Source organism: Mchenga conophoros, linkage group LG7 (genome assembly GCF_057382185.1).
Source record: "Mchenga conophoros isolate Kocher_MC1m ecotype Shallow Benthic linkage group LG7, M_conophoros_male_GT1.1, whole genome shotgun sequence".
Classification (NCBI taxonomy): Eukaryota; Metazoa; Chordata; class Actinopteri; order Cichliformes; family Cichlidae; genus Mchenga; species Mchenga conophoros.
In genome coordinates, this window is record NC_140532.1 from 16,903,562 (window position 1) to 16,917,077 (window position 13,516).

Here is a 13,516-nt window from a genome sequence, read left to right on the forward strand (position 1 = left end):
GTGAACAGAGTTTTGTGGGATTGAGCTGGATGATTGAGCATGGATCAACACACATCAAAGAATCTCATGGATGTCATGAAGGAGGACATGTGGAGAAGGGTGCGGATGATCTGCAGTAGGGGCCACTGAAGGGAGCAGTTAAAAAAAGAAGTAGTACTGAAACTGGGTTACTAGTACCCAGCTGTTAATGTGGTGTTGTTGTGGTGTGAAAAAGAAAAAAGTGTTTTTTTCCTCTGAGCTATGAAGTTTTGACAATTTAAGTATCACAAAGTGCATGAGGATTCACTCAGATATTACTTACTGTGTCGTTGTAAAAAATACACCGATGAACATGTATTCAAAACCAATCTATATAAACTATTAAAGTAATTACTTGTGGGGAACAAACCCTTTGTTTCTTACTGTAGGGTTAATGCCATTGAACGATGCGGTCATTTTTAAAACTGTGCAAAAATAAATACAAGAAATGAAAGTGCAAAAGTACAAAAAAAATGTGATGACCGTTATTACGTGATAATATTTCAGCTTAAGTGGTGAAAAACAGGGTGGCAGTCAAAATGCGGAAGAAAACTAAGCAGTACACGCTGCAAAGTGAAAAATGTTGTAAAATAGGGTGATGATTGCATGTATCTATAACCAGACAATCAGCAGGCCTAACAGGAAGGAAGGAGGTTTGGCCTGATGATACTCACAGCAAGTTTGATCATTTTAGATAAACCGACAGCATAGCTGACATATCGTGCTGATGTTTCCCTCCAAGAAGTATTTCAATTTGATGTAAAAGAATCTGGCTTACATATAACCGGTTCTGTCACCTTGTTTTTCAACACTACCCCCCCTCCCCCTCCTCACCCCTCCCAGCTGCACAGACACCCCAGAGGCCATGAGAACAACCCAACTGGTTCTTTCATTCAGATTCAGCTCAGAATGAGCTAATCCACCATAAACACTCAGGCTCGTGTTGCATCACAAATCCCCGAACCTTAACAGTTACCGTGTTGTTTCCCATTTCTTAACTGGTTTGCATCACACATTGATATGCAGGAGCTTATGCAGTTCAAAGGTGGTGACTAAAGCGATGAACTAGTTTGACAGGACTAAGGAGAACCACACAAAGAAGCTTCTGGGATACACTGGACAATAGACTTCCAAAAAATAGCAGCAGACAACATCATTCATTTGTTCATCAAGTTTTAATGCTCCTATCCGTGCTTTTAATTAGCTGGACACACCCATGGTGTAACTACCACAAAGCCTGCAGACACTGTCCTCCGTTCAGTTACGTATATGCGCTGAGCTCTGATTAAACATTGATGAGCTTATAACACAAGCTGTAAGCACAGCGCCCTGCAACATCTTCCACCGTCATGTCATTTGACACAAAACACAACAATAAGTCGGTTGGGCAGGATGCAGATTTTGTATTACTAATTCAGAAGGGACATGTAAACAATCTGGTGTGTTTATAGAAGCGGTTCAGCTTCCAAGAATTAGCATTTAGACTAAGTGAAACCAAAGTCCTGCTAGAAACAGGTCTTGCAACTCAGGAGACATCCTGAAATTCTTATTTTGAAGCATTACTTAAATGTACTTATATAGAGAAAAGTCTGACAAAATACATTTATTCCCCCCTGGAAGTTATACTTTTACCACCATCGTCATCATCATTGTTTACAACAGGCTGAACTGCAGGACCAACACAAAGAGCTGTGTACAGAAAGGGGAGTAGTAAGTTTGATTTCCCAGGTAAGATGATATCTCTCAGTGTGTGCCACAAAATGATGGGAGATTTTCTATCACTAAGCTGTGGCAAGCACTGTGTACTCTGCTGGGGGACAGCATCAGAGCTGGTGACACTGAACAGACTGAATAAACTGATTAGGAAGGCTGGCTCTGGGATTGGCTGCAAACTGGATGCTTTCAGCGCTGTGGCGGAGAGGAAGCCACTGAAAATATAAATGTGACAAATATCACCTGATCAGCCCTCTGCACTTATGAGTACATAGCTAGGGTTAGCGTTATTTCTCTGTGAAGTTCTGAATAGATCTCAGTTAAATGGCCTTTTGGAAGTGGGCTTTTCTGCTTTGCATGAGACAGTGGGTTTACAAACCCCTTGTGGTCAACCACTTTGAGCCAGTTTCGTTCTGAGAATGATTTAGTTCATGAGAAAGGTGTTTAAAATGGTGTTTGAGCTTTGTCTCTGCATGCTCAAGAACATTTGTCTCATTTACTTCTAGAAAGCTACTTTCAGATGCTGCCTTATTCATACGGGGTCACCATAGCAGGCAACTGCATGATTTTGTGCACTGGATGCAACCCCAAAGGGATTTATGTCTCCTCCTGCAAATGAATCTGGGAACTTTTGCTTGTTAGGTAAATATGTAAACAACTACACTATTAAATTCTTATTGAAGTATGAATGTTCATCCATCTGCAGATTATCACAATTCACAAGCTGTTGTCTTTCTCCAGTGAGGCTGTATTTTTAAAGCACTTTTGCAGTTATGACTGAAATATTTTCACCTAAAACTGAATGATAATGAAAACAAAACCTGTTTATGTGCAAAGTTTTCTTAACATGACTGGTAATGGTGCAAAACACGTGTTATATTTGTGTGCGCTATATAAAAGTATCATTCATTCAAAATAATCAGTGCCGTCAACTCCTGCTGACAATCATGTTTGAAAGATGTTTTTATTTTCAAATGATATGACCATCATTTTCTGTTCGTGTGAATTTGTCCAAAAAAAGATGAAACCCACGAACTACCAAGTGCTGCCCATTAGCCTTGGTCAATTCTATATACAAAGCTATATACACAAATACTTCAGATCCAGATGACGTCAGTTTTTTGAAAAGTGATGTTGCCAATCCTTTGGACTGGCAAACAAATGAAAAATAAAAGTTTTAACTTTAATTGATCTCACAATTCAGTTCACATTATGACAACTTTTTTTTTCTTAATTACTTAATAATTACCACTATAAAAAAAAGCTGTGTATGAAAACAAACCATACTGATGTCGTCAAAAGTACAAACAAGATTTGCCAAAAAACAAAACAAAACAAAAAAACACAAGGCCTGGAGTCTTTTAAGGATAAAATATTATGTACAATAAAAAGCACGCACCAAGCCTACCATCCAAGTTTCAAAGGGTTTGTTCCTGAACAGGCAGATACAGATAGGCTTCCTTGCAATTGGGAGTTGATTTTATTTGTCCTAATTGTGAGCTGCGCTCTACTGACAGGTTCCTAAGGGGTCAGATGAAGGACAAAGTTAAGATGTGAAAAAAAAAATTCACAAGTTAAACTGGGTCATTATGTTATGACCTTTCAGTGACGTGAATAGGCGGCCACTGAATCTTCAGTCTCGTGTCGCTATAATAAATAGCTGCGCGTCAGACAGCAGAGGCGGCCTGGCTATTATAATCAGTGGACTCCATTTTGAGGATGTAAGGGATGATGCTGTCAATCTGCACGTTGCCAATGAGCCCAGCGAAAAACAGCTCCTCGGTGACAGCTGCACTTATCAGCCTGAGGGCAGGGAGACGCAGCAACAGCTTGGATAACCTGGGATTGATGAGAAACAGACATCAAATTCAACATGTAACAAGTAAATCTACGAGAACAACACACACACACACACACACACACCTTATGGTGCGTTTCCAGCATTGCCGGCGTTATGCAGCACAGAGGTGAAGCCTACAAACCTGTAAGAGTCTTCTGGATATGTTCTGGTTACATAGTCCTGCAGCTCCATGTAGGCTTTTTCCTGGAATCTCTCTATCTGTGGGATATTATCTATGCCCGGATGATCTGTTACAAAAAATAATGTATATGCACAGTCAGACTTGAGTACACCAAGGAATCTGCTTTTGTGCAAATCGGGGGGGGATTGTCTACGCACCAGGGCTGAAGAGTACAATAGCTTTGAGGTAGGCATATTCATACGAGTCGGGGGAAAGCTTGGACACGCTGTTACAGAACTCCTGCATCCTCCAAATGTGCTCCATCACTATTTTCACTCTCTCTGGGGACAGCTTCTCTGTGAGACCAAGGGGGAAAAAAGGGCATGATGTAACAGACATGCCACAAAAGTGAATAAGACAAGATAGGGGTAGGAATTGATAAGCATTTGCTTCCTCGTCCTCCTTTTCAAACAGGAAACTGTCAACATTTTGTTTTTTTCTTTGTGAATAGGATGGCTTTTAATGATTTTGTGTTTATTTGTTTTTTTATATGCATTAGCACTTGTTGCTTCCATTTTCAAAATAAAAATTTGTTTGATTCATTGAACATCTTGTGTTACTGTCCCCTGAGTCTGTCTAGCTTAACAGCTTTCCTCTTTCTCAAACTGTAAACAAGTATTAAACCTCTCAGGAAGACAGCAGCAGAGCTCTCCTACCTTCCTGTAAGCTGGTCTGGAGATGGTTGATAATAGCACTTAAGATGGTGCCGACATTCATTACATTTGAACACTGTGCCAGACCCAGGGCAAAAAGTTCATTCCAGCAGGCTTTCATCAGGTTAATGTCATTGTCTTGCCCGCTGTAAAACAAAATGCACATGGTTAATGTACTACAAAGGACAGTGCGTGCACATGTAACGGTGCACTTCAAAGACACGTGATTTAACAGACATTATCCACAAAGAATATTCTTGCAACAACAGGCTTACCCGAGGGTTTGAAAGGCAGGTATGGAGCGTGCCCAGTGCATAGAGAGAAAAAGTAGCCGTGAAGCCGATTCACAGATGTAGTTGACATTGAGGTACTCTGGCACAGGCAAAGGCATCATAAGCTGCAGGAATGGGGAAAGAAAACAAAAATATGCTAACAATGCAGCTCTGTTTAACACAATCAGGTGTTTTTAATCAAAGGGGAGAGTCACAATCAGTGGCTGTCCTTTTACCTTGAAAGGGATATGGCTGTCAGAAAGTAGAGGTCCTTCCAGCTCCACCACAGGGCCCGACTGGTCCCCTGATATCAGCTGCATTGTAGCCTCCAAGGACTCTCCTGCTGAGCCATCACCAGGGTGCAGGACTTTGGCCAGGGTGTCAAAAGCTCTAATGATACACAACATATACACTTATTATATTTTGAAAAATGCTTGCACTGAAAAATCCTCACATTTGCATTTATAAGTTGTATATTACAGGAGATTCATCACAAAGCAATACAGCACCACTGTCACAGATGCAAAATGCTATACTTTTGATCAGCAGAGTGCCAGTCTAATTAAAGCCTTAAGATCGAATTAGAAACCACATGGCCCTGCAGGAAATTCAATTACAGCTTTATGACAAACAGAAAATAGAAGCCAGAGAGTTTCGTGAGTTTCATTCTGGTGCTTCTTTAGGCCTCGGTATCAGCATCAAAGCATCTTGATTTCTTACGACAGCTCTCACCTCGAGATATCACTTGCAGTTTGTTCATCTCCCTGGATATCAGTCATTGAGCTGTCACCGTTGCTAAGTGTTTCAGCTCCCATCAGATCATTTCCGCTGTCACTCGCTTCTCTGCTCTTGTTGAGGTGGGCAAGGGATGTTACTACATTTGCCAGTGTTCCAAGGTCACCCTGGCATGGGTCCTCCTGCTGAGGAGGGGACAGTTGTTATCGAACAGTCTGGTCACTGAACTGGTCCCAGAAACAACAGGGACAAAACTGGTTCACAGCAAACTTATTAGGACACGTCTTCATCAGTGAATGTGCAATGAGTTTCGTTTGTTTGTTTAATCCTAAACACTCTAAAGTTCTCTGCTTGTATATAAGGTAGAAAACATATAAGCATAATACAGTTATACTGCATCCGTGTTACCTTTTCAGGTGAAGCTGGAATCAAGATGGTGTTTTCCAGCTTGGAGAAGGGTTGCTGAATGTTGAGCAACATGCTTGACTCAAGCAAACTTGTAGATCTGATGTTAAGAGATTTGACATCACATATTGCATTATACTTTCCAAGGCCGTGTAGCAAAATAATCATTTCCAGGCAGAAATATTAATCGAGCTTCTAATTGTATATAACGTTACATAAAAGACTTCCAATGTAAGTTCAATATAACTAAGCAAAGTCAAAGGAGCTTGCAAAGAAAAGCGTCTGGACTTCTTTAAGTTGCTTGAAGACGTTTCACCTCTCATCCGAGAAGCTTCTTCAGTTCTAAGGTCAAATGGTGGAGAGTCCCAGATATAAACCTAGTGGGAGTTTCCCCCCACAGAGGGACAAAAGGACCCCCTGATGATCCTCTAATCGCCTGAGCCAAGGTGGGAAACTGGGCGTGGGTCCCAATCAGCCAGGGTTTCGGGTGTGTTCATTGTGAAACCTGGCCCCACCTTATCATGCGAATTCCTGAGGTCAGATGGCCCAGGATGTGAGTGGGCGTTAAGGCGTCTGGGAAGGGATCTCAAAACTGGATTATAGATGGCAGAGAGTTGGTGTCGTAAACCCCCGCCTCTGTTCAAAGATGGTCGCTCACAGTGGACATAGATGGCTTCTTTCACTCCTCTTTCAAACCATCTGTCCTCTCTGTCCAAAATGTGAACATTGGCATCCTCGAAAGAGTGTCCTTTATCCTTAAGATGCAGATGGACTGCTGAGTCTTGTCCTGTGGAGGTGGCTCTTCTGTGTTGTGCCATGCACTTGTGAAGTGGCTGTTTGGTCTCTCCAATGTAGAGGTCTGAGCATTCCTCGCTGCACTGTACAGCATACACCACATTGTTAAGTTTGTGTTTTGGCGTTTTGTCTTTCGGGTGAACCAGTTTCTGTCTGAGCGTGTTGCTGGGTCTGAAATTTTGGACAGAGAGGACAGATGGTTTGAAAGAGGAGTGAAAGAAGCCATCTATGTCCACTGTGAGCGACCATCTTTGAACAGAGGCGGGGGTTTACGACACCAGCTGTCTGCCATCTATAATCCAGTTTTGAGATCCCTTCCCAGACGCCTTAACGCCCACTCACATCCTGGGCCATCTGACCTCAGGAATTCACATGATAAGGTGGGGCCAGGTTTCACAATGAACACACCCGAAACTCTGGCTGATTGGGACCCACGCCCAGTTTCCCACCTTGGCTCAGGCGATTAGAGGATCATCAGGGGGTCCTTTTGTCCCTCTGTGGGGGGTCACTCCCACTAGGTTTATATCTGGGACTCTCCACCATTTGACCTTAGAACTGAAGAAGCTTCTCAGATGAGAGGTGAAACGTCTTCAAGCAACTTAAAGAAGTCCAGACGCTTTTCTTTGCAAGCTCCTTTGACTACGATGACCTGGATGACTGAGAACCTTCACAGACATAACTAAGCAAAGGCATTGGAAATGTAGAAAAATAACATGTACAGCACATTTTATTTATTATGTTTTCTTACACTGTGGACATTTAGCAGAATTCAACAAAACTAATAATAACAACAACTGTCTTATCAGTATATTAGAGTTTAAGTAAGATTTACCGAGCAGTTTCCTTGTCGGATGCAAAAGTAGGTGTAGCAGCCAGAGGGCTACACAAGTTCTTGCGGATGTAGATCTTTTCAGTGGAGGCTGCACAGTTGACGGATTTTTCTCTCGCAGTGACTTCAACAGGCTTTCTCTCACACTGAACAGCTAAGAGATCAAAGTCATAGTCCCGTCAGTATTTTATCGTGCAGGTTCTTAATAACTTAATATAGTATTACAGTTTCTTACAGTCCTGCTTCATGCCCAGAGCTATACAGCGCTGCAGTCGACAGTACTGGCAGCGATTTCGGTGTAGCTTGTTAATAGCACATTCTCCGGAGCCCCTGCATGTGTACACCAGGTTCTTCCTTATGCTGCGTTTGAAGAAGCCTTTACAGCCTTCACAGCTAACGGCTCCATAATGACGTCCTGAAAGATGAAAGGGAAATGTAATCAGGTGTGCTTATGTGTCATTTCAATACCAACATTATAAAAAAAATCTCTTTCTCTCTATACACACATATATATATACCTAATGCATACCTGAGGCCTTATCCCCACAGACAACGCAGTACTCCACAACAGGCTTCACAATAGACTGGTCTGAGCTTTCAGTCACAAACTGCCAAACAACCCCAGAAATTGAATAATTTAATACAGCAAACACTGCAAGCAGGCTGACTAAACATATTCATGCCCCAGTCATTAGACTTTTCAGCTTGTTTATCAAAACTGGAAGGAGTCAATAACATCTTCAGGCAATACCTGAATCTGCTGCCCAGTGAGTTCGGGGGAGGCAAACAGCAGCTGATTAACCCCAGAACCATCTGGAGTAGTGAGGATGACCTTGTTGGGTGAGCCTTCCTGCTTGGCCAGAATTACTTTCCCCCCAGAAGAATAATCAGCATTTGCAAGGATAAACTGCTGCTTTCCAGGGGAAGATGGCTCAAGTGCTGTGACGATCTGGATCTTCTGTCCAGTCTGCTGATCAGTTACAATCTGTTAAAAAAAAATATATATATATAAAAACATGAGCAGGTGTTTACTGCATGTGCTGAAATGATAAGTGGAATTGACACATTTTACAAGCAAATTGCGCATCTTTATTTATTCACACAAATTCAGTCTCTGGGGGAGAACGGGCCATATCGTCACCTGGATTCTGTGTCCTAACGCCATGTTGTTGTCTGCAGACACAAGCTGAATCCTTTGAGCCTGTCCATCCATTCTGATATTGCACACACCTTCCTCCACCACCGTTCACATCAGTGCCCCATGAAACAGGCACACCTGTACAATTAAACATCTGTATTACTCTGTTGGGATCAGAGAATATCCTTTAAAAACAAAACAATTACTTCACAATGTTCTTACATTAAACAAATCCCCGAATCACTTATCATCACTTCTGATTTATCATCCTTTCCCCCACGATAAAAATATGTTTTTTCTAATGCTGAGGCTTTTTCTAAAAATATGCATGACTGGTTGTTTTGCACAAAAATTCAACAGAAAAGCAAAGTCAGCAGTGGCTTCACAGTAAATTGCCAAATAGTTCTTAAAACAAACTGCCAGTCATTTCATTTTTCAACACACTGATTGACTGGCTAAATAAAGTCAGTCTCAGCTGATATACAGAAATGCTTTCCTATCTAAAAATAAACATTAAAGTCAGCCTCAATAATATTCTATAGGTTGAGATCTAGCAAATACATTTTAAGACCATTTTTAGCAGATGCCAGGGATTTCCCAGGAATATAGAACTGTGATATAAAAATGTAAAAAAAATGTAACACATTTTTCAAAGTAGTTTTCTTTACTCAATTGTAAAATATGTTTGTGTTCATCAAATGGCATCAAATAACAAGAAAAGGCACAGACTTGTCTTAAGTAAGCAGAAATTTGTCAACCAAAGAGGGTTTGGCCTTCTACTACAGTGAAATCACGAGAACTTGATGAAAGTATTTTTTCAAAAATTTTTTTTCGATAATTGGAGTTTGATTTTAATATGGCCAAAAAAATGCATAGTCCTCTGTTAATTAAGGCCACATTGCCCTTTGACTTAACTATATGCAGTTCAGTCGACACCACCACAGGTCAGTTTGAGTCAGGAAAATCCCTCAGTTCACAGTTCACACTTGTTGAAACGCAGTTCAGCTTCTAAGTGTTTTACAATGAACAGTGCAAATAATGCAGGAAGAGGTCACCCTGGAGTTACATTTCCTCTGTTATCATTATATTATTATAGTTAATGTTATAATTATTATTGTTGTTGGCTCGATCTCATATTTCTGGACAATAGCCCTAGTCTATAAATAGGAGGAACAAACACAATCAAAGTTAACTTGATTAATCAACTGATAACATGTTAATAGAAAGAGTAATGTAAAATAGCAGAAGACTCATCTTTTAATCACAAAAAATATTTCTTAGGTTCTACCAAAGATCTAATTAGTGTTTTTTAATAATCTGATGTCTGCAAAGGGAGCTGGGACAACGTGATATATTTCAACTAAGAGCAAATAAGTCTGGCAGAACTTATACTTACATAACCAATAATTATTCATACTCCAGTTTTCTCCAGTCCTTGTAGTTACAGCCCGACATCTGTTTATATTTTTAAATTATGTCAAAAGCTAATAAGTCATGCATTGCTTGAAATAACTTTTACTAAACCAATATAAAAATATAGGTATTTAATCTGTTATGTACAGTGTCAGTAACTACATGTTAATTTGTGGCCTGTGCTAACCAATCAAGCCGGTGCTAGCTCGAAAATGCACTATTGGTGGCCTTGCGATAAAAGACAGCTTAATGTCGCGGTAAAGTAACAATAAATGAACGACAAAGACACTGTATGAAAACATACATCCTCCTGACAGCCAACTATTTAAAATCGATACGGAAGATAAAGGTATTTCTTTTCCTGTGGGTGAAAGGTCAACATTGAAGGGTTAAAGCATGCTAGGGTTCAAGGCCCATGATGCCGAATCGTACAGTGAACAGTTGCGCTCCGTTTTTCACAACTGACCAAAAATCGCAATAATTCTGGCACCGGACTTCCACGCGAGTCGGCATTTGAGAACAGCTCACGATTTAACACTTTTAAATTGCTGCTGTTATACTCACACTTACGGAAAGGATGCTGTTGCTTGCTTTACGCAGTGTGGTTTGCGACGCTAGCATTAGATAGCCGTAGCACGGTTAGCTAAAGCGGCTAACATAGCTAGATAGCATATATGTTGACGATATTACTGACGTTATGCGTTAACCTATGATGTTAGCTCTATAACTGTCTGTAGAGTCTCACAAACATAGCAGCACCTTTACATACTTGCCGATCTTATGTCTTATGCTCCCAGCTCCACACGACAGTGCTAGCGAGCTAAATTAGCTTTTTGCTAGTTGGTAGCTAATGGCAGCTTCCCTACTGTAGACCTACTGAACACTCCCTCCCTTCCTGTGTTACTGGCCGCTCACGGATCCTTCTTTAACCTCTCCTCTCCACATAACTAATAAAGTCTTACCTTTCGACGAGCTGTTGGGTCAGATATTTTGCTGCCTTAAATAAATTAATATTTTTAAGTGTTTGCTGCAGGTAGTGGGAGGGTCAGAGTTCGTGACCTTTTTTTTATCAATAAATAAGACTCGCACATGCGCATTTGGGCAACATCGATTCATATTGTGTACACTAAAACCTACAGCAATTGTCATGTTTAGACGTCACATTCCTGGTAAACCGTTCATAATGTAGTCTTCCTTTCATTATACTCATGACAAAAATCAAAACTCAAAGAAAATGAACAGGAAATCTTTCATTTGATTAATGTTTTTCTCAATGACAATATACTTTAAATTGTTAAATCTTTTTGTTGGTCATTTTTGTCACATAGTTTTAGGTTTAAGTTTAATTCTGAAATTTTAAAACAGCTTCTGTCATACCAGCTATTATTCCATTGCCTACAATGTCCTAAACCATTTTCTCACAATCCCTGCACTTGAATGATTTAGCAAGAGTACACACAACTGGGCTTAAATTTGTGACATATCACATTAGTGAGGATTAGATATTGCACAACATTTTTCTTATCAGTTGGGTTACGGTGTCTTCGCAGCAAACTGATAAATTTACATTGAAGATTACGATAAAATTCAGCAAACTGTTATGAAGACATTGTAAGCCTTTTGAAATTTCATAATCAAATGTTGAAAATATTGCACCTTTATACTAAAAAGGGGCACAGTGACAAAAAATGAACCGCCCTCTTTTAAGTGCAAATAAATTCATTTTACATAACCAGCTTTTCGATACATAAAGTGCAGATAAAAAGATCACAAAGTGCTCTTTTAAAAGCACTAAAAAGATCACAAAGTGCTCTTTTTATCTAGAAAGGTGCTATATAAATACAATTTTAAATTGTCTCATTACATGTCTTTTCCAGTATATTCTTGACTGGTTACTGGTTCTATATTATTATAATTGAGAGTGACTAAAGTGACATAAATAAATAATATTTAGTTCCATATAACAGTAGCATAAAAATGAGTGATGCCATTTGCTCTGCTGTCATTACTTGAAGAATTCTAATTGTAAAGATAAATGAATAATCCTAAAACTATGCTTTGGTAACTTATGTTATGTAATGGATGGTCTCACAATGCTGTACATGTCATGAGCTGCCCCTATTTTGCTAGCAAAGTAGGAAATAGGTGCAATAACTTATTGGCACATGTAAACATAATTAGAAATAGAGTCTATAAGGCAGAAACAGAGTGTGTACAATTTTAATAACATCATATCATGTGTTTCTTCAACACAGCTTGAACTCTCGTAGTTAAACTTTCTTGTAATTTCTTAAAGAAATTTTCAGGAACAGTTCTCGAGGATTCTTGAATGACATTATTTTTAAAAAAGGATGAACCCACACTGCTTCAATAGTGTTGATCTCTGGTGAGACCAATCCATGACTGACACTGTTGCTTTGATGTTTCATGGCACATCAAAATCTGCCAGTGCTTCTTTGTATTCATTCCATCAGTTTAGATAAAATCCCCCACACCACTGACTGAATTCCAAATCCAAACCATGTTTACAGGTGACTGTAGACACTCACTGTTGTATCTCTTTCCAGGCCTCTTCTGGACACATTAACAAAATCTGGGGTCATCACCTCATAAGACTGATTTTAAGTCCAGTTCTTGTGTACTTTGGCATATCTCATCCATTTCTTGTTTCCATCCCTTAAGAATGGTGTTTTGCCTGCCACCCTTCCACTGAGACCATTTCTGATGTGGCTTCAATGAAAAGTAGATGAATCAGTTGAAAGACCACATGCATCTCTCAGGTCCTGTGTCAGGTCTTTGCTTGTTTTTTTCCTATTTCTTAAGGACATAACTTTCAGATACTGTCCATCTGATGTTGAAGCGTCTTGGGGCGACTGTTGTTGTGATTTGGCGCTATATAAATAAAATTGAATTGAATGTTACTAGTAGCTCTTTGAGAATCACTTTGTTGGCGCAAAACTACTATTTTTATGCCTGCCAAACGGTGTTAATCTTTTTGCAACAGGCTGCTAGTAACACAGCGTGTAGATGTCACAGGGTGGAAAGGGACAAGTTATCTAAGTTTTTCTACTATGCATGTTTTGCAATGTTTTATCTGTTTTAATATTTTAATATTGTATATTGGGTTTGTTTGTATGAGCTTTATTGCATGTTTTTATCTTATTTAAATTGAACACCTGTCCTGGAAAGACTCCGCCCCTACCTGATAGTAAACTGATCACACCTGCGAGAGATCCCAGAGAGGCCAATAAGAGGGCCTGGCAGACCATAGAGCAGGGGGGAGAAAAAGCTTGAGAGAAGGCTTGAGAGGAGGAGAGACATGACATGACATGACATGACATGGCATGGTAACCGGTGTGGGCGACGGCCGCGCAGAGCGGCACAGAGGCCCGGCTATAGGCACCTGCCCAAGGCGTGCGGCAAAGGAGAACGAGACCAGAGATCGCGGACGACCGCGCACTGGAGGGAGTGATCGGAGCTGAGCGGAGAGGTCTGTGCTGGTGTTGACGGGAGGTAGCTCCTCG

At 40.3% G+C, this 13,516-nt stretch overlaps 1 protein-coding gene across 4 annotated transcripts; it reads right to left on the reverse strand.

Moving 5' to 3' along the window:
• Positions 1–2,676: 2,676 nt before the first annotated feature.
• Positions 2,677–11,073, reverse strand: nr2c1 (nuclear receptor subfamily 2, group C, member 1). 4 transcript variants are annotated; one of them, XM_085282598.1, is made up of 14 exons: positions 10,955–11,073; positions 8,583–8,717; positions 8,193–8,426; positions 7,971–8,049; positions 7,677–7,856; positions 7,445–7,595; positions 5,821–5,917; positions 5,410–5,594; positions 4,914–5,067; positions 4,681–4,802; positions 4,409–4,551; positions 3,911–4,048; positions 3,714–3,819; positions 2,677–3,570 (listed from the first exon to the last, which is right to left on the reverse strand). In XM_085282598.1, exons 2-14 carry the CDS (start codon positions 8,652–8,654, stop codon positions 3,399–3,401), a joined length of 1,833 nt encoding a protein of 610 aa, XP_085138724.1. In that variant the 5' UTR covers positions 8,655–8,717; positions 10,955–11,073; the 3' UTR covers positions 2,677–3,398. The 4 variants fall into 4 exon arrangements, with proteins under 4 accessions (XP_085138724.1, XP_085138721.1, XP_085138722.1 ...); XM_085282595.1 differs by having other exon boundaries at positions 5,410–5,597; XM_085282596.1 differs by lacking the exon at positions 10,955–11,073 and adding an exon at positions 10,762–10,909 and having other exon boundaries at positions 5,410–5,597.
• Between the last annotated feature and the right edge of the window lie 2,443 nt (positions 11,074–13,516).

Excerpts from the sequence above, each read along its gene's own strand:
- nr2c1 (XM_085282595.1), bottom strand. The coding sequence starts at position 8,654 with ATGGATGGACAGGCTCAAAGGATTCAGCTTGTGTCTGCAGACAACAAC. Across the intron at positions 3,820-3,910 it reads TATTGTACTCTTCAGCCCTG|ATCATCCGGGCATAGATAAT; the intron begins GTGCGTAGACAA and ends TTTTTGTAACAG. Across the intron at positions 3,571-3,713 it reads TATCCAGAAGACTCTTACAG|GTTATCCAAGCTGTTGCTGC; the intron begins GTTTGTAGGCTT and ends CATCAATCCCAG.